General features: G+C 39.1%; 2 protein-coding genes across 5 annotated transcripts in view; both read right to left on the bottom strand.

Annotated features, from left to right (window-relative positions):
• LOC143304940 (uncharacterized) overlaps nt 1-21189 on the bottom strand; it is a 36639-nt gene extending 15450 nt beyond the window's left edge. Inside the window, exon 1 of the mRNA XM_076627492.1 lies at nt 18230-21189. Coding sequence (XP_076483607.1) covers nt 18230-18433 — 204 coding nt within the window. The 5' untranslated portion in view covers nt 18434-21189. The remainder of the gene's footprint in view (nt 1-18229) is intronic.
• The window catches only part of rg (A kinase anchor protein rugose), a 413962-nt gene that overhangs the window by 215992 nt on the left and 176204 nt on the right, over nt 1-21766 (bottom strand). The window lies entirely within an intron of this gene.

The following is a 21766-nucleotide window of genomic DNA, read 5'->3' on the forward strand; positions in this document are numbered from 1 at the left end:
CTAATCTAATCTTTCTTGAATAATTAATTCGACCAGTTAAATTCTCGAAATGAATCGTTATCCAGAGAGAAGTGCCATTTTCATGCACTTAGAAAAACGATGGTAGTGTTTCAAGTGATGAAAGACACAGTTCCAGGTTCCAGCACGCTAAGAAAATAAACGTTCATTGCGCGGGATGTTTACGTGCACTCACAAAGTATCATCATTAACAGAGATCGCGTACAGGTGGGTAAATACGCTCAAGAAAACACAAACAAACGCTCTCATAGGGACCAACATGGCCGAATAATTTTGCATGTCCGTACCGCTGTGAATGTTTTTCGTTTAACCACGGTAGGATTCAATCACACGCTCCAAAAATTCTCTAGATGCCATAGTAAACAAAAAAGAACGTTATCCTGTGAATTTGAAGGAAGAATCAATAATCTTTTAAGAATCAATGGTTTCAGCACAACACAACTACGTTAGTACTTGATACTAAAATAGTGCTATATAAAATAATGATGATACTAAAAGAAATAAAGATCTATTTTTACTTATAATACTTGAAAATAATATAGATTATGGTGAAATACTGAAATTTTCTTTCCTTTTACAGGAATCGTTGAAAAGTTAAAAGAGTTATTGGAGAATCGGATTTTGAGAGAATTGACAACAAATATAGTGTTACAAGATTTTGACAGCCACAGAGCAAAACGTCAGAGCTAACGTATATCGTAAGAGAAAATTAAAAAAATTAGTACTCCTTATCGATATACAAAATATATCTATACGCTATAACTATTAGACTTAATTCGTCAAATTGAATACTTTTCACTACTTTTATTTTCTATCCATTTTATTACTGTTCTGTAATAATATTATTGTTAAATATATTTTCATATCTAATGTGCCATGTTATCATATCATAATTTTATAATCACATCAAACTTCTATTTTTCGTTCTATAATTCGCGTGTCCCGCCATAAAATTGAAAGCTAATTGAATTAATCCACGAACTGGTCAGGCATTAAATCGAAGCAGGGGCTTGTTATCAGCCATTTGGGCGCGTTTTCACGAAGCGGATCACGTGGCGCCAAAAGTCGAAATGCACACTTATTAACGGGCGACCGCGCCGGGTTCCGGCAGTGCGGATATGTTTGCGGGCTGCATCCTGCCGCGGACATATTCTCCGCATAACAAATAACTGCCATTACGCGTTTATCAACCGGCTGCACGCAGGTTAATAATGCACGTCGTTATAATATGCGGCCAGCATGAACGCAATTACCCGTCGGATACTTGTAGTAATATTAAAATTCAAAAGGTCCTTTGTCGCGTTGAAAAAGAATCTAGCCATCGATGCTAAAACGATAACAATTGACGATCATCCCTGATTAGAACGCATTTATAAAGAGATCGTAGAGGTTTAGATGATATTGTATTGATAATGTATGTGGATGAAATTAATATATAATGCGTGGATTAGATATTTGGAGTTGGTTCATATTTTATTCATTTTATTAATATATGTTGACATTAAGCTTGGAACAATTTGTCGAAGAAAAGATATCTCCATATCCATTCAAATGCATCCCCAAATCCATTCGTATTTTAATACTATATTTTCCATCAATTCCATGTGAATATAGCTCTTTTTAAAAAGTAATAACGTTTCATGTGCATAATGGCGGAAGGGTTTATATTTTGTAACTGTATAAAAATTCCATTTTGTATGCATGTATTTCAAAGATAATATCTATTTAATTTTGTATCGTAAATGTAGCTATATAGAAGCTGTTATTAAAACTACTACATTATAAACGAGGCCAAAGAGCTTTCACGAAAATAACGAAACATTTCGTTACTTACATCATGAATAAAAAATGAAGCTGTTAAAGCAAAAAATTCTACGTCTCGAAGAATAAAGTGTAAATAAAAGTGTCTAACAAAAGTTAACCAACGCGTGACAAAAGTACGAACTAGGAGACGATGAAAAGTTATTTCATATTTAAGCTTACGATTATTACTAAAGACAGTCGAGGGAAGAAAGCAACCATTGCTCGAAAAAATCGTAATGTATATGAATTAAGTCCACCCCAAAAGTTAAATCCTCAGACCGAGTTTCCTATAGATGACCTAAGGAACGAGAGAAATGGCGCGCTGCGAGGGTTACAACGACATCGTTATACCTCAGGGTTACTTATCAGTGTTTATTTCCTCGGAAAAAAACTCCATGAAAATATCGTACCTTCTTATAGCTCTTTCCATTCCAAACAAAGTAACAATCTTGGTTCTTTCTCACACCAAGTCAGATCTAACTTTTTGCACATCACGAAAGGGAAGAATGTATACAGTTTATCTAATGTTGATAGGTCAAATATTGGATTTTACCTAAAATGTTCAATTCTGTTTATCCATTCAATAAAACTACCATTTATCATCATCAAAAGATTGACCGAGGAACCATAAATTTTACAGATTTACATGAGATATTATAAGAAAATGTAACACTTGCCAATGTTTCTGTTCACCACTGCATTTTCTTTCAGCCACCTGGAACCAAATTATCGTAGCGAAATTCCTAGTATTCGACTATTCCAGTTACCATAATCCCCCATTTACCCGATACCAAAAGCGTCCGAAACATGCAGAGGTTCAACCCTACCGCGCGCCACGCTCGAAAATGATATTAACCGGAAGAACGCGCGACTCAATTCCAAAACGTTCACTAATGAACGCATATTTCATTGTGCATTAATAATTGCGGGTGGCCATGCGATATTTGCGATCGGAGAGCTCGTCTGGTTATTGTACGCGCCGCCTCCCGTAATTAAGTCTGGCCCCCAGACACAGAAATCTACGCAGAGCTCCCATTGCGGCGCCACGACCATGTCGTCCGCCAATCCCATCGATGATGCCACTCTTTCGTTCGACCTAGTTTCTCTCGTTGAAGCTGCGTTTACAATAATCACTGCGACTCCGAGCAGAGCAGCCACAATTTTCCACGAGATGAACGAGAGACGGTTAAACTCACCGCGCGAAGAAGCCACGAAACGAGCGAGAACAATGGATCGACAGGGCCGAATCGCGAAATTGGGTCGTTACGGCCACTGAGATTTAACCAGCTACGATTTAGGGTGCGACAAAGGCGCCTTTGTTTGATGGTGGACGTGCAAGGGGAAAGGAAACTTTAGATTTTTTAGTGACATCGCATTTCGAGAGATTCGAAATTTGAAAGTTCAAAAATGCAAATGAAGGTATATGAAGTTATAATGTTTGACAGATAAAATAATTTTCTAAGTTTCAGTTTTTCAATTACATAAAAGATACATGAAAAATATGAATTTATATAAATATCCGCGGTTTTGTATTCTAAGTTTTTGTATGTACGACATTTATGAGGAATAAATCAAAGGGTAAAAATGTATGAAATGTACGTAATACACTTTTCTATAAGGGGATAGTCATGGCTATTGTTATGTCCACAAGAGTATGATTACATGTGCATATGCATATATAGGTATGTACACCTCTCTCTAATGAATGAAGTTTCTAACAGGCAGATTTAATTAATCAATTAATTGGCATTCAAATGGCACCATTATCTCGTTAATCTTCATTAATACTATATCTTCATATCGTATAAATACTACCGTTCTAGCACACGTGATTTTCGTTTGAATCAACATGAGTGAAATGCGCTTAATAAATCCACTAATCTATAACGAGACTCGTGTACCAAGTACTCTGATCCAAGGTTTGTGTACCAACTACATATATTTGCATATAGGCTATTATTAATATTATCCTTTGGATTTAATAAATTCAGTTAATCAATATAGGTTGAGCTAATTATCAGAGAATTTTTCGTCTAAAGATGGAAAAAGTTTGAATCTAAAGATTTCATTCATCGCCTCTACCAGTTATTGCGCGGAAACTTCTCCATCGTCATGTAGGATCAACAAGTTTCGCTTTGAAAAAGTAATTAGTAGGTGATGGTAGTATTTTTCATCAAATCGTAGCGGATTTCTCCGCACCGAGCATAGAACTGCCGCAGAATCTCGCAAAATTTGGTCAAAATATTCTCAGAGTCGGACGTTCGAGCGGCCTACTTGATAATCCGGAGATTAATAACGCGGTGGTTCCCGCGGTTTGTTTGCGTCCGCGAAGATGAAAAGCACTCGCTGCGAGTGGCAGCCGACCGCGAGAGGGCAACGACTCGCTCGGAAACGAGCTGTTCTCCCGAGAACCGAGAGAACGTTACACGAAACCGCTTTCGAGATGAAAAATCATCGGTCCAGCTTCACGGGCGCACCGAACTTTTTTCTCCGTTGAAACGAATAAATCTGCGGTGTATCTCCACGAGAATGGTAAAAGGAATTTCCCATAGAAGCGAAATATGCGAGCTTCATTCGATTAGTTTGCTGCCGTGAACTCACTCTTTTTCTCTCTATCGACTTTCTTCTTGCTCGATTTGTAGTCCGTCATATCAAAGTATTCGATACACGAATATTAGAAATATCTACGTTACGTTCGTACATCTCTGTAGTTAGTAAAAATGCAAAAGAAATTTTTATATAACAGTTGGTGGGTTTAATGGCGGAAATTTAATGAAATATTGGAATTATGTTTTATATTTTCATTTATAGAAATCTTTTCTTTCTTTCCTTTCAATGGAACCGTTATTCCTATTTTCTTCATTGTTCATTATTTCTATTATTTTCATTAGAATTCTTTTTTGCAATTTTGATCAAGGTTCTTTCAAACTGCTGTGCATAAAGTCTTTATGAATCTATGTATGAGGACACCATCTACATATGTATATTAGGATTTATACGGAAGCTACTGCAATAGTATTATACGAATTAATTTACCAAATACCAGAGCTATTCAGAAACAATGGATAGGAAAGTGGAAATGTATCATAAATTGCTGGTAACGAATATAGTCGACCAATTTCCAACAAAATTGTTGTTGCGTGACGCTATTACTCAATCGCAAAGGCTTAATCAGGTTTGTGCAAAGGTTTATCAGCCAATCGATTGTTTCAGTGGTGAATTTGAATGTGTTACGAGGATTTATTAAATTCGTATACCGAAGTTCTCCATTGTTCAATTTTAATAATAAAATTAGGTCACAACATGAAATTTTTTCTTTAATTTTTAATTAAGAATTTTTTCATAATTCTGTAATATCACGTATTATTAAATCATTGGTAGAAATGGAATAAGAACGATTACGTGTGAAAAGAAGTTTTTGTAATTTTTTCTCAGCTTCCACGGGCATTTTTTTCAGTAATCGAGCTTACCGACCAATTGCGTCAAACTCTGAAATTATTAAAACTACGTAATCTAGAAGTTCGAGATTTTCAAACTTATAACTTCGTTAAATGTTATTACGTTGTGACGGCTCGCGTCAACTCGTGGAAATTTTACAGCAACATGACGCGGGTTATATGAATAAGCGTGAATGAAAATTTCAAGAGGTCAGATTTAAAGGAGGGAATTATACCAAGAAAGATAAATTACTATTATTCGCGTAGAATTTTTTACTTTATGAGTCTTCATTCTTCATTTAGAAAAAAAAAAAGATATGAAGAAGCAATTTTTCTAGAAAACCACTGATGGTTATAAGAAGAAAACGAACTATCGATTGATAAAATATTTATCGAAATCAGGAATTATACAAATCTGACATTTCGAAATAATGTATATAGATTGAGGTAGTTATTACGAGATATTAGAAAATTATTCACAATGAAAAAGGAGACAATGAGACATAGCAAAGTTACAAAAAAAGATGACAAAGCGTTTATACCTAAATCCTCATTCAGTTCAGTCAATTTACCCGAATTTAAACAGTAATTCTTCCTACTTAATCCTCCTTATACCCAAACTGTCCCGTTAAAAAGGATAGCCGCCTTTTTCATTCTAAACACCGATTCACTCTAAAAACAGCGGACACAACCACCCTACAAATTTAATAACCGCTTCATAAATCCCCCAAGAAGAGATTCAGATTGAAGGCGTTTCCGGGTTGCAGGTTTAAAATTATTAAAAGTTAAATCTCGCGAGGCAATTTCCATCGCGTATCTCCTCGACAGGTCTCGCTTTTGCTTAAATGGGCCGGGGCGAAAAAGCGTGAAACACGTTCGGCACTGAAGAAGCCGATACGGTTCGTCGAGCGTCAAAAGCTTAGGGACCTAGATTCAGATCTGTCGAGGCGTTTGCGTTTTCCACGATCGGTGAATTCACTAAAAGCAATGAGCACTCGATTCGCACTTGCGCGTGCTGAAATTAAGACGCGCACCTTTCATCCCTCTTAATCTCTTTCCGTCGCTCTACGTTTCTGTCAGCTGCGCGACCATGGTTCTACATCGCGAGTCGAACTTTAATTACTGCTCGCGCATCTACTTTAAGTGCGCGATCGAACTTGCCTCCAATTAAAAATCAGACTTCTTAGACGATCTAGCATTTGAAATTTACGCGGGCGAATTTTAACGTTCTAAGCTGTTGTTGAGATATGTATGGTGACACGATTCGTCGAGCAAGCTTGTGGAACGCTGATCGACTGTACGATCGGCACTGCGCTGTTTCTTTGTTTCTTTTTTAGCGGCGCGTTTATTATTGTAGGTGTGAGAACTGACGACGCGACACGACAGAGCGAGCTGAGTGAAAATACTGAGCAAGTTCGTTAGTTGGTTTAATTTCTGTGTCGTTTTGTAATGAAACAAATTTATTGCCGTGTACATGAAGATTCAAACGACATTACATTTATCATCTATTTAATTATATGCAACGCTCGTAATTTAACTGCAATCACATTGAAATGATGGTTTCAATTGGTTAGATTTGGAAGCAAGAGGTGTTTCAAGACTTTTTAGTCGAGAATGTAACAAAGTGCTTAACATAATCTATCCATGGCACACTTGGTGATAGACGGATTCTCGACGGAACGCGAGCAGATAGCATTCCAAAGCTGCGAACAAGCCGGATTGAAAGCATCGCGGAATTCGAACAGGCTTTGAATACATAAGTGGCCAGCCACCAAGAGCCGGCCGTGTTTATTGGCAGCGGATCGGTGTTTGCGCATCCGCTAAATGAAACCGTGAATGTCGTTCGTCGTCGTTTACCCAGTAAAAACAACGCCACGCTCCTGAACTGCATTCACGGTGCCTGAAATTTCGACGTTCATTTCTATTTGCCTTGCACCGACGACCTCACGATTCAACCGCGTTTTCATTCATGCCGGTCGATCGATTTTTAAACAGTCTCGCTGCGACTTGGAAATTTTGAATTCAAAATGGAACGAATAAACCACATAGTGACATGCAAACGTGTTTGGCCAGACAAATTTTATACGAGTGGAGATGATTGAAGAGATTTTAATTAGTACTGCAATGACAAGGAATTAGTACGTGAATACCATACATTAGTTTTCTACATAGATAGAACTGGAGGAAGATTAATGACAATAAAATGGAAGGCATCGCATAAATGAGACGTATAAATATGATTGAGCATATTTCTCAAGAAAGTAAAGGAGTGCATATGTTGTGATTATACTACGGATACTTATGCAAATTCAAATGGAATCTAACCAGAAATGTGTTTTACGCAGTAAATATTATAACGAGTACTGTACTTAGGATACTTTACATATTTTTACATATTATATGCATTTAATGTATTTAAATTTTTCAGAAACTCATAAAACTCCGTAGTTTAATCGTGACAGTAATATAAGTTTATGATATATCAGACAAATGTGAAGTTAAGATCATTCCATGAAGAGAATTCGGTGTTATGAGAAATGTTTTCATTATAATTAATCGTATAATTAATCGTATATTATTCCTATCAATTGATATTTTTAGCTAAATTTTATAATAAATTATTACATGTATTATAGTATTTCTATCCAAAGCAAAAGCGTGTCTTTCAAAGCTATTGCGTTATATTTCATCATTTTTCTTTCTTCTCTGTGGCGCAGACAACAAAGATTTCAAGGTATGTACTCAAACATTGTATCATAGAAGTCAAAGACTTTATACTATTTAAAATGACTGTGATGTTTGAAAAGCAAAGATCCGTGAGTTGCGTATGTGAGTCAAACATGGCTAAAGGGCAGCGAAGGATTTTTGTGCAGATGTTCGTATTTGTGCTAGTACGTGTAAAGATTCGAGTATCCTGGGGGCGGTCAGCATGCTCTGACAGAGGAGTTTAAAGTAGAGTTCAAGGGAGTATGGTAAACAATGGAAGAAAACCAGAGAAAAAGAAAGAGACTGTTGTAGTACCTACGTATGCGTTTATACAGGCTGTCTTAGTTTCTTTCCGCCAAACGTTAACGGTATATCCCATAGGTCAAAATAAAAAAAATGTCATACAAATATATGTCACTGGAAGCATTGTTAAAGAGTTATAGCAAACAAACGATATACGAACTAAGCGATAACGAACAACGTACGACGATGTATGACCGGAAATAACAGGGACGCTTTGCTAATAGAACACGATTGAAGATTTGGAGGAAGGTCAATAAAAATGTAACGTTTCAAAATTACAAAATTTGAAAATTCAATAAATTGAATGTTTAAAAACTTGAAGAATTTACAAGAATTGCAGTCAAGAGCAAGATTCCAGAATACAGAAGAAGCGAGAAAAAAATCTCGAAACGCAGCATAAATAGACCACAAATCCATCATAGTGGACACAGTGACACAGATCGTGATCCGAACAGCCATCGTTTTATTAATCCCGGGCACACACGAAGAAGTTAACACGGCTGGGATTCAAATCGTTCGATCAAATTCTCCTCTTACCATCCTCAACAAATACACCGTGGAATATTCGGTTTATCGAGCACACACGGTTTCCGACATTCGGACAAGATACGTGATACACGAAAGTCAGGGAATGCAAGGGCAGAGAAGGAAAGAAGTTAGAGAAAGAACGTTTGACCTATATACAGCTACGTTATTAAATTATATATTGAATATCGAACAGGCTATCGAACCCGCGTATATTTCTTCGTGAGTTGGCTCTATCCACTGCTGGCCGAGGATACCAGTTCGAATCGAGTCATCGGTACGCTCGACACGTAATCCATAAAAAGACTTCAACAGCGAAAGGTCTCGATCAATTACGTGTAAGTAGAGGTTGGGACTAGTCACGCGAAAAACGTTTCAGTAATCACGATATTTACAAAATATCAAAGTTACCAACCAGCCAGATATTTTCTTCCTCTTTAGCCGAAGCTTTCCCGGACTTGAGACGGTTTAAGCTTCTTGCTTCGCGACAAGGAGAAGCTTCGCGCGATAAGCTTTCCTCTTTTCAACGAGACGACAGTGCTCCAGCGTATTACCAATGGCACTGTAGTTGGAAAGTAATTCTTTCTAGAAATTTGTGAAAAATATTATTTATTTCTTATTGTCCCTATTCGTCTTCACTCTTTACTTCTATTCATTTTAACACTAGAGCTACTAAACTCACTGGTTTGGGATACTCTGTTTTCAGAAAAGACAACTTGTAATTATTGTGTTTAATTAGGAATTTTTTCCGGAGTAGCAAGGGGATTTTCAAAAAGCCGATTATAGTCCGTATAAACTCATAAACCTATTCATCTAGAAGACTGGAGTTTTCTAACAATGCATAAACCCTCCGTCATACCTATGATGAGAAAATCATATAGGTCACTGAGCTAGAAAATTTGCTTTTCGTCACTCTTGGGCGCCAAGGACTCGAATCTCAGTTTCATTCCTGGCATGTTACGTCAAAATACAGTGGCGGATGATTTCAAGTGGTTTCATTAGTCTCCGGTATTGGAAACCTTGATTCAATTTTCATTCTCCTCCGTTCATAAATTTTTCCTACAATAAATATAGTGCGAATGCTATAATACGTACAATGATGTGCCAATACTTTTCATAGCTATTGCACACGCGTCTCCTTTTAACGTTCCAACAAAACTCCCAACTAAGACTCCTCTAAATCGCAACATTTATGACAGCCGACACACCGAGCTACGAATTACGTGTTTCTACGATAATCAAATTTCGTTTGAGAGCGCCGAGCCGATGAATACATAAAAATACGATAGAATTTCCTCGTGACACGCAAGCGAGTCGCCATTTAAATTACAATTATTACACTGCTGCATTACCGAACTCGTGAAACGGTTTGCACGCACGAGGTGCTGTAGGTACGGAACCACCTGTACCGTTCGCGGAAAGCTATGCATATAAATCTATTATTACGAGAACGCCCCGCAGAGGATACGAGCATGCAAGACAGAGAGACAGAGGAAGTAACAGGGAGCAAGATAGACTAGCGGAACACCTGGAACGAGGTCAAGCCTCGAAGACACGAGAGCGTATTCTCTCGGAGACACGAACGGCTGTCGCAGATGCGCACATCCGACCGGAATCGGGAAATAACGTCTCTTTGGCCGTATAGTAGGGGGACGCGGGATAGTAGTAGACTATCTCCCCTGTCTCCCTTGCTCTCGAAGAGGCTAAAATATCGGTGAAGTTTCGTCACCGGCAGTGGTTCTATCCCCTCCTCAAAGAAAGAGCCGACCGCGAGACCGCTGGAGTGCTACAAAGGCAGACTCCTTTAATTATCTTGAACGGACACCTCACAGAGTTACCCTCGCGATCAGGTAATTAACGTTCTTCGATCGTCGGACCAGAGAGATTTTCATCTTGTAGGAGCTTCGTTGTGGTCCTCTTTCTTTCGTTCGATTTATGAGTTCGTGAATTTATGAGGGTACGTACAAGGGTAAAGTTGAAGCAATTTGCGAGCTGGAAATTGGAGATTGGGTGTGATTTTGATTAATTTTTGAGTGATACTGTGAGATCCTGAAATATGATGTCCAGGTGGAATTGGGACGTTTCCAAACTTTTAGTCGCTGTTGTAGTTCAACAATTCGTCATAAAATATGACCTATGACGAATCTCTATTTTTTACACAGAATAGAGAAAGGAGATAATCCTCATTTGCTAAAGAGAATTTTCTATGGTTTCTCTCCGCCCCATTAAAGATCCAACTTATCACTCTTCCTGCCCATTATTTCTTAAACTTCCGACTATTTAAGTTCCACTATTAAGACCACTATTAAGACCACTTAAGTTCATATATGAAATGCACTGAAACATTTGACTTTTATCTCCTTTGATAAACGTCTGTTATAAAATCCTCAAGCTACCGTTTTAACAAAAATCGAGAAATACAAAACAGAAATTTAGCGCAAAAAACGAAAAGGCACATTCCACACTTGAGATTAAAATTAATTACAAATGAGGGAAAAATGGATCCATCCTAAAAATCCTCAAAATATATGGCAAATTTCGAGTAAACAAAAAAATTGCCATTAAAATGCAGAGTCCTTTATAACATCCCCAAAACGAGAATCAATCCACGTGCGATCAACCCGAACGGTAACATCATCGTCGCTATCCCTTTAGCACGGATATGCTTGCGTTGTCACGCGTAGTAATCCGCGATATCGGATGATTAAATTTCCATGAAACGCGAATTTGATTTTCCAAATGTAAATAGGTGGAAGGGGTGGGACGAGGGTAGTCGACCGCGATTTTGAAGGGACGCTCGATAGGATGGGCCGTATATTTTCGAGCGGCTCGAAATTTTAAATAAACAACGAGCGAGCATGCGAAACGGGGGATTTTCCCGTGAGTGATTCGATTTTCCTGCGGAAAAGCGGGCTACGCTGTCGTTCGATAATAGCCGTGTGAATTATTTCTTGATACCCGCACGGAGGGATACGCTTTATCTCCGCGGAGGTTTACGTGGAAGTTCCACGATTGTTTCCCTTAATTCCGTTTCGCCTAATCCGGTTTCCAATTCAAACTTTATTAAGGAGAAAATTGAGGGAATAGGATGACCGTCATGTTATTACGTTTCCTATAATCGTGTAGAAGATAATGTCGTCTCTGGAAAATAATTGCGTAAGCATAACGGCAAATTTCGAAAAAAATTTGCAGACGTTGGTATTTCAAAAACCATCTCACAATTCATCCATCTTGCATCCAGATGAATGTTAATACCTCTTCGACGTTAAACCACGAAACCACCTGCAGTCGACCCTTTAACGGGAACTTTATTAATACGAACTTGCACGTAACAGAGTGATGAGAGAGAGAGAGAGAGAGAGAGAGAGAGAGAGAGAGGACAAGAGCAGCGACGGAAGGATTTCAAGAAAAATTTACTTTACGATATTAGAACTTCGGTTCGGTGGAAACTTCATAACTCAATATTGCGGGCGGACTCCCTTGATTGACGAGAGATACTCGTTTGGAAAGTCTACGATCGGATGTAATTTAATGCATTTAGTGCGTTCTGGATTATCGGCGATCCATAATTATCGATAAACTCTCCATAAATAAGCAAAGTTACGTTCATAACGTTTTTCAAAATTTTTTCATAAAACTACGTAGTAATAAATATCCACGAGGAGATGATACTGTGTATGAATGTACATGAAATTTAACGCTAAAGATTAGGACGTTCTTGTACAGTTGACTAATGTTATTACAAATCGCAAATTACAAGCAATCATTCTTTGACGTAACAGTAGCAAGTTTAGTAACAAAATAAATCGAATTTTACAAATTATTAGTTTGTAACTTATCGATTTAGTGACATTATTAGTTAGTAAATTATTGTGTACGAATCTTATTGTCCTCTTTGTGTGTTAATTTTTCCCTCAGCTTTCATTTTAACATAAAAACTTAATAATGTCATCGATTATATACGCGTTAATTTTTCCCCAACACAAAATGTTTTGCCATCAAAATGCAGGTTCGACTTTCGCTGCATCATCTCAAACCTCCATTGAGACTCGCATCCGACCCTCGTTACGTCACCACGCCAATAACTTTGATCGTCAAACGAGCTCGCCGGGGTAAGTGGTTTTTTCTTGATAGGGGGCCATCGCGATTCGTTCGTTTCAGCCGGCCGTAGCCTACGGCCAGAACGGATAAAAATTCATAGGCAGCCTCCTCTCGTCGAGATGTTATCGTCACCTTCGTCGCACCCTTCGTCACGGCCGCGCGGAGGAAACGAAGAATGCCAGCCACTCGACCGAGGAGGAACGCGACCATCGTCAACGACGTCGCTCATGGATAGACTACAAAATACATGTACCGCGGCTATATGTTTAAAGGCCCTCGATGAAAACACCGGAGATTCTTCCGAGGAAGCTTCACCGTCGTAAGTCAGGTCTCGTGATAAATGGAACTTTGAGATTAGGTTTTTCAGAAACTGAAGAGCGAAGATCGAATAGATTCTTACAGGGTTCTTTATTTTTATTATTTAGCGATCCTAGTCGAGTGTTTCCGGAATTATAGATATAGAATTGTTAATTTGATATCAGATTAATTGAGTTAATTTTCTACATATAGTATCGGTTATGTGAATTAAAATATCTATCAGTATTTGATACAAATCAAATGCGTTTCACGACTATCGTCATTTTGAGATGTTTTGATACGTAGTGTATTCTTGCTCATCAAGTACATCGAGTTCCTTCGATAGAAATTGCGCAGAATCAAGCGAAAAAATTTATTTCACATAATTTATTTCACAAAAATTTATTTTTGCATAAAGAATTATTTCCTGTTCACTTGCATCCGATTACATACCCTTATATGTATAACGGGTAATCAGTAACTCACGTGTGTTACACTATAATTAATTATACGAAACAGTTCAATGTTCATGTGTATAGTCTTTCATATTTATTGCAACGACCATCTAGGAAAGATATAGTGAATAACGTCAACCAAGAAGTAACGTGTAATTTTGAAGGGCCAACATATATATTTATCATAGTTGCACAGTAAAGTAATGAAAAGCAGTGAAAAAGCCAAGAAGTGTGCAATCAGACTTTAAAGCGTTGCAAAGTGAGAATCGAAAAGTTAACGAGTTAGAACCAGAGGGTCGAAGAAAGTGTTTAAAAATCGTGTCCCTCTCTACGTCTCTTTCGTCCGTGTCAGCCTTTTAAGAGAAATTTGCTATGATATGTTTGACTTAACGCTAAAAACTTCTCAGCTGTAATATCCATATTTCAAGCTTCCATTGAACATTCCTGCTTCCACAAAGACTTAGTTTCCACCTTAATATGCCAAGTATAGATCAGATGAATTTTTGATTATGATGAAGAATATTTTAACATATAACATTTTTTATTTTGTTTCGAAATTTAATAAAATTATTTAAATTTATATTATCGTTGACTACACAAAATATAGAATTATAGATTCGCGCGTATATATAATCATCACTGTTCGATCGAAATCAAACAATTTAGAAAATTAACGGAGAATAATATTGGCAACATTACAATCCTCGAAATTTATGTGGATATTATTGTGACGTTGACTGATGATCGATATCTAATTTTCATTCGTAATATATCCAAGTAATAATCACTATCGACTCCAATTAAACCATTCGTGATATAGATACGGCCGTTGATTATAGGTAAAATTACAACTGGTTAATAGTAAAAATATAGAATATTAAATGCATTTCCAAGGACTATAAAATATCTATAAACTAATGCACTTAAATTTATAATGACTATATAATAATACATAATTTATAATGAGTAGATAATTAATCAGTAATTTAACTAAACGGTAATATTAGACAGTGATACTTTCCAAAAATCAACTAAGTGGCAATGAATCTTTAACAACATTTAGATTTCTAATACATGACTGACTATCTATGCTATGCAAAAATTAACGTGTGCCCTCACGTTATAATAAAATTAAATTTCTAGATCATTTAACACACATTATCCATTACCGTTATAATGACAATTTCCACAATTCTATACTTCAATAATTAAATTGATCTGTGTACAAAAATGGGTATGCTTTTAGTCGGTCAACGATATGTTAATTATCAACCATAAAATCTACCTTTCTAGAAAGTACTAAGAAATAACATTATAAATTCGACAAAATCACTTAACTTAACCAACAGTTAATTCTCTTCGTCATTCGGATTGGTTCTTCATTCGTTGTTCATTATACAAGCCAACGAATTCGACAAACAACATTCAAATTTAACAAAAATACTATCGAGCAATTAACTGCAAATCTATTCACCCGCGAGTGCTTCAACCGTTTATCGCGAGCGAAAATAATTGCCGCGAGCGCAAACGAAAGAACGCGAGAATCGGTGCGCGGTTTCCGGTACCAGGGATTCCCAGGAGAAGCCTGGTTCTGGCCCGTTATCCGATGAAATTAGTTCGGCTAGCTTTCGGTCGAGAATTATTCCGCGCAAAAGATCGCGCGCAATTTGCATCGGGGCGAAGCGATTAAAATTCTTTGACCCAGTTGGTTCTGGGATCGGAGACAGGAAGCGCAAATAGAAAATTTCTTTCGTAGAGAAACGGAAACACTGGAATGGGATCAAGTTCAATATGTACTCACAAATTCAAGTCTAGTACGAAAGTTCCACTTTGGAAGATTTGATTACTACTCGTAAGAATTTATGTTTCACCTCTTCAATCGAGGAGCTGTTGGAAAAATGAAAATTATACAGTGGCTTATGAAAATATTGGAACACGTAGCATAATGTTTACGCATATATTATACGTATTATATAAATCACTTTGAAATTTCATTAGCGGTGTCACGAGTAGACCGCGAATCTTCATGCTATTTCATGTTTTTATGAATATAACTAAAAAACTGGAATCGAGATAGGAATTTGTTCCATGTGAATATTTCATACATTTCAAATGCATAAAAATTCCCAGTCTAATAATGAGACACGACTATCATCTACATGACTATCTGCAGGAGATACGAAGTAAATGCGTGCGAATGGTTTAATTCCATCGCTAGTGCCCAGGTTCTTCTCTTTTCACCCTGGATCACCTTTATCCCTATCGAACGTCGTTCCCACGACTTTCCCGAATAATTCTGTGCGCCACCGAATTCTCATTATCGACGATTTGACGTCGGCGATTTGTTCCAGTGGTTTGCACGTTGACGATAGGAAAACGATGCGTTTTTCGTGGATATCAATCGCGAGTTCTCGAGGTTCGATTTGTCTCCATTTCGGGGACAATTGGTTTTGTCAACGAAAAGAAGCTCGCCCGTACATTACCCTCGCGTAAGAAGCAAGTAGAGGTAAGTCGTTTCGAGATATCAAACGCTGGGAGGGAAGACCTTCAAAGGGCAGGAGATTGAAGTGTCTCGCAAACGAAAAGTCCGGTCGATCTTTGTAGAGTACGAAGAAGAGGATTCGCCTTTGTCGGCGAATGTGTGCACACGTTCCGTGCGAAACAGTGCATCGAGGCATCCTTTGAGGGTGTATTAGATCGAGGACGTTTTTGGGGTTCGTTCAGACCGGGTGCTGTTTCGATTGAATTTAACCGGCCGAGCGTGATGTTATGTGCATCCTAGTGCGATACGCTTGAGTTTGGTAGTAGTGTTTGAAAATAAGGAGCACGATTACATATTGGAAGTCATTGAACGCTGTTATGAGACTTCGAGCAGCAATTTTGAAAGTCTGCTTCTGCAGAGAGAAGAGGTTTTGGTACGGTGCCTTGCAGATTTTTGAAGTTCAATTTGGAACGCATTCAAAGTCGAGTTTGGAATGTATAGTGTTTTACGTAGTATTTGCTGTGTCCTTTTTCAGGACCATGTACAATATTATGATAAGCTTAGATACCTTTCTGTAGATTCCCAAAATTATTAAAGATTAGGTAATAAATGCTAAATCGTATAAGATATAAAAAAACACTCGACCAACAGGATACTAGGAAATAATATCAAATCTAATAAAATTTTGAAAATCACAAGGATGTAATCAAAGTGAGTAAATTTTATAAAATGAAAGAGGAGTGTCAACCAATTCAGGAAAGCAATAATATCCTACTGTATGAAACAGATACAAATCCTGTTAAAACAGAGATACAAACTAAAGCCTCTTTGAACGAACCAAAATTTAATCCTACTTTCCAGTAGCAAAGTATTGGAAACTCTCTTCGAATTAAAGTACATATACATATACATATACATATATAACATAAATCATATACCGTTACTAATAACTAAGTACCAAGTACCAGTGAGAGTATAAAAATTTTGGCCAATATTTCCATATGTATAAACTCCTATATACACTTTTAGATTAGATTCAAGTTTCACTAATACAGTCACGTCAGTCATCTTTCGTTATAGTGGTAATGAAATTTCAAACTGTTTTATACAACACATACAATACATATATAAACGTTTTCGATGATAAACATTTTCTGGAGCCACTTTATTTGAACCTATAATTAGTATGCAAACGATATGATAAATTCAATGGTGTACCAATACTTATCGTAGCCATTGTGTATATTGTTATTCAAATATCACTGTTTGCATAAATGTTGGAAGTTTTTGACTTTGAATAACTTTTAATTAATTCAAATTGCGTTAAAAATAAACAACTATACATCCATATACTTCTGAGCAGTAGTATACGTGTATCAGCTGCGCGTTTGCGGCATGTATTGCTGTCATTATTGCTTTCACTCGTACATGCTCTCTCTCTCCCTCTCCCCCTCTCTCTCTCTCTCTCTCTCTCTCTCTCTCTCTCCAAGCAGACGTCTCTCGAATATCCGGTTAAACAATTTCGACATTGTTCCTTGTCTGCATGTACGCTCGTTAAATAGACAGCTAGCTTTCTGGAGTATCAGTATTCGGTATTCCACAAACGTTGCCTGCACATCGACTTCCTTTTCTTTCGAACAAGCCGAGCTATTCGCATCGCAGAAACTTTCCAAGGACTTCTCGACTTTTTGACATTCTCTGCCGCATTTTATACGAACAGGAGACTTTTGTCAAGATGTAAATCGACTGAAATATTGTCTTTAGTTTCTTGACAGACAGAATGTAGAATATTGTTTATAACCCTATACTGTTTATAGGGCTTTAATGATTAAAAGTCCACAAAATATTCAGTGTAGTTCCCGATAATAATAATTAATATCTATTATATTTTCAACACACAATAATTGCAAACTATAGTCTATCGAATCTAAAACACTTATTATCAAAATTCCAATAAACAAAATTCGAATTTTTAATTACATAAACAATGACTTAACATCTGAATTTTTAAAGCTATCAAGTAGAAAACTATCTTACTCCTACACGAAGATTCAAACAACGCTAAACAACGGAGAAACTAGAGAAACAATAGATCCTCTTACCGAGAATGCTTTCAGGAACACCAGACACTGTATTATGCCCTCCATCGTGTCTCCCGTTAAGCAAAACGTGCCAGTCAAGTGACGACCCTTCCGGCCGATCACGGAACAAAGGTTGGCCTGCACGAAGGCGTTTTGCGACCTCGTGGCGGCCGTCAGGGCTGGCTGGTGCGATCCGGAGCTTATCAGTCGCTCTAACGAGTCCATCTCTCTTCAATTTTCGTGATTCTGTCTGACGTGTCTTCTTCGTTCAACCTGAACTTGATCAACAGCCGCTCGTCAACGAGCACGTTCCAACCTCTTACTCCTCTTCAAACTCCAATCAGCAGAATATCTTTCAACAATTATTCTTCTCTTAATATGTAACTGATACACTCAGAACTATAGACATACGTATATACCATCGATACAACTTCATACAACCGAACTAATCTGTTATTTTCTGAAATCCTCAGCAGATCAATCGATCACATTAACATTATCGTTGATAACTTCCAATCAATATCGAAACGTTCGATAACAAACGACTATTTGAAGTCAGCGCAGTACGGGACCGACTAAACGTAGAACATTTTCGATTCCGTATTTCCCAAACTCTGGTTCTGATTCCTTATGTTTTCACGGATCGTTGACGTGTGCTGCATCTTCATATAATCGGCTTGAACCAAGCAGTACCCATTCTAGCGTAAAGGAAGTTGTTTCTCCGAGTTTACTCCTCGAAGACAGGCAGTGAAATCGCGAGTTCTCAGTGACTCAACCGAAATTCTTCCACCTTCCACAATATCCGTTCGACGGTAAACCAATGAAATTTGTTTCTCGTGGAAGGTATATCCGGATTCTGTCAGTTCGAGAAATACTTGCAATAAGAGAATTCTCGTTGTCCACGCGGTTCAAAGGTTTCATTCGACTCCGCGCAAGCACGCATTTTAACAAGCAATTCGACACCCCGCACACAGAGTTTCGATCCTTCAAACAGATAGCTGACACTAAGGTTTCTTCGGTTCGATTGATCGGAATCTCATTGATCGCGATAAACGGAGCCAGAGAACGATCGTCGCACGTTTATGTCGTCTCTCTATCGATTGAACGTGGAATGCGCTCCATCATGTCCAAGTACATTTGTCAGGGGAGCGCGAATTCCGCTCCGTCCTTCGGTTCGGATTAGCCCCGTTCTCCAAGATCACGACGACCCGTCACAGTTCGGGCGTGACAAATGCTCTGCGCTTTATTAAGATCACGCGACCATCTTGAACCGTGTAAATGTCCGTGTATATGAACCACGAGAATTTGTTTAAATTTTCTCTGACAACTGGCCGTAACTTGAAATCGTTAGGGATGTTTCTTGCTTTGATTCAGAATCTTCTCCTGTAAATGGTTCGTTTAGGATATCCCACCATCCGAATGTCAAGAATTTATTTAAATAACTTCGAACCTCTAACAAGAGGTAGGTTACGATCGTTGTCGCTGTTTCTTGAATTTCAAGCGCTTTCTTCAAGATTTTCCACTACTTTTATCTCACGCGTTGCTGTTCCTTCCAAGTGACACACGCGAATAATGAGTTTGGTAAAAGGAAAGGAGATACAGACAAGGATCATCCTGAGACTTAATGCTGGTGCTCACCTGGACGATTCTGCAACCTGCGGGAAATCGAGAATATCGGGGATCGTGTTGTAGAGGCTTGGTTCAAGCGGCGAGGCTCCGGCGTTTGCGGTATGGCGTGACGTCTGATCAAGTGACACATCTCGTAGCACAGGAAGCAGATACCTATTATCATGAACGTATCCATCGTATCGATTACCGTTTCCTCTGAGACGCGGAACAGATTAGTCCACCGGGGAATGGAAATGCTGTTGTATCCGCATCAACGTCCCCTGTATCCTGCTGTTCTATTCTACCCTTCGTTGTCCTGTTCTAAACTCTCCTCTATTATCAATCACCTACAACTGTGACACCAACATACCAGTAAGTTTCCCGTGAACTATCCGCCACGATCAGAAACTAGTAGCCTCGTTGACAATGTACCACTTTCTTAGTCCAGCTTCGTCTATGATGTACCTTCGATGTTGGAAACGTGCGATCTTGGTACCTTCGCGTAATAATCAAGCGTTACAAACACGATGAGTGTTTACGATCCAAACGTCGACGTTTGAAGGGTCCTATCGATGATAGTAGCAACCGATTACCGCGGCGATACCGGGAGCGCAATGTTTTCGATAATTCCAGCGTGACTACATCGACATACGCGTCTCATATATAACGAAGGCAACTTCGCACAGTCATCGATACGCATAACACTAGCCCGTGGGTAGAACGAAGTGCCAGCAGCACACTTCGAGGCACCTGCAGCCTTTAATGAGGCTCGTGCACTCGAAAAATATACACACCGCGGGACCAATCAACAATCTCTCTCTCAACGAAGGAGACCAGGTGATGTTCGTGTGTCCTTGTCACACGCGAGCTAGTCTCGTTCGTGTGAATAGTAGAGAGGGAGCCACGTAGGAGTGACGAGGAGGGTGGTGAAGCAAAACACAGACCATGTGGGTAAGAGTGGCTCGAGGAGAATTCTTTGGTGTGTCGCTGCGCCGATGGCCCTCGCGTTCGCTTCCCTCTGGTGCACGAGCCACTCGTGTTTCTCGTTCTCCACCGGTCGCCGATCGAGCACGACAAACTTGCGCGACAACTGTCCGCGTCAGTCTCGGCTAAACGCCTTACGCAAAGTCACTCTTCGACCACTGTTCTTTCCGCTGCATCAGGAAAATGAGTTAAATGATGATATTGTTTTTTCGGATAATAATTTCCTAGAAATTCTTCGCGGAAACGCACACGCGTTGAGAGGCAACCGCGATACCAACCATACGCGCGCTTTAACTGGGTCAACGCGACACGCAGTAATCACGATATAACGAGAAAAGCGTGCACGTAGGCGAGCAAAGCTAGCGACAGAGGCACGGTATATCGGCGGGCTCGCAACGGGCCAGCGTATGACTAGCAGATACTCTCGGCGTGAGGGTGCGCCTTCGCGAGGGTGGGCGGGTGGAAACGAGGGATGCTGGGCGACGGCGCGGCCCGCGGCGCCACCCCCGACCCCTCTGTGCTCGCAAAATCCACCAACTCCCTCCCGATCTCTCTGCCTCTCGCGTTCTAGCTATCCTTCCCTTTTCCACCTTTGTTGCCGTCTCTCTTTCTCTTCAGGACTTTCCACTGTCCCGCTCCATTTTCCACCAACTCTCCGTACGTCCGTCTTTCTTGCCGCTGCCGTCCTTTCTCTTTGTCTCTGTTTCTCGTTCGCTCGTGACTGGAAGCAGCGACGATAGCGTGTCGGCCTTATTCTTCTCCGCCTTCGTGGCTCCTTTCCTTACTTCTCTTCTCACAGACTTGCTCCACTCTCTCTGTTTCACGATTCTGCAAGGGGTACACGCACGCGAATCGGGTGCTACGCTCGATCTACTACGGCGAGACGTTCGATGCTCTCGCATCGAGAGGAATTAATATCGTCGGACTGGTTCGACGTGTAGGCTGCGGTGCGGTGAAACGATGTTT

Source organism: Bombus vancouverensis, chromosome 2 (genome assembly GCF_051014615.1).
Source record: "Bombus vancouverensis nearcticus chromosome 2, iyBomVanc1_principal, whole genome shotgun sequence".
In the NCBI taxonomy this organism is placed as follows: Eukaryota; Metazoa; Arthropoda; class Insecta; order Hymenoptera; family Apidae; genus Bombus; species Bombus vancouverensis.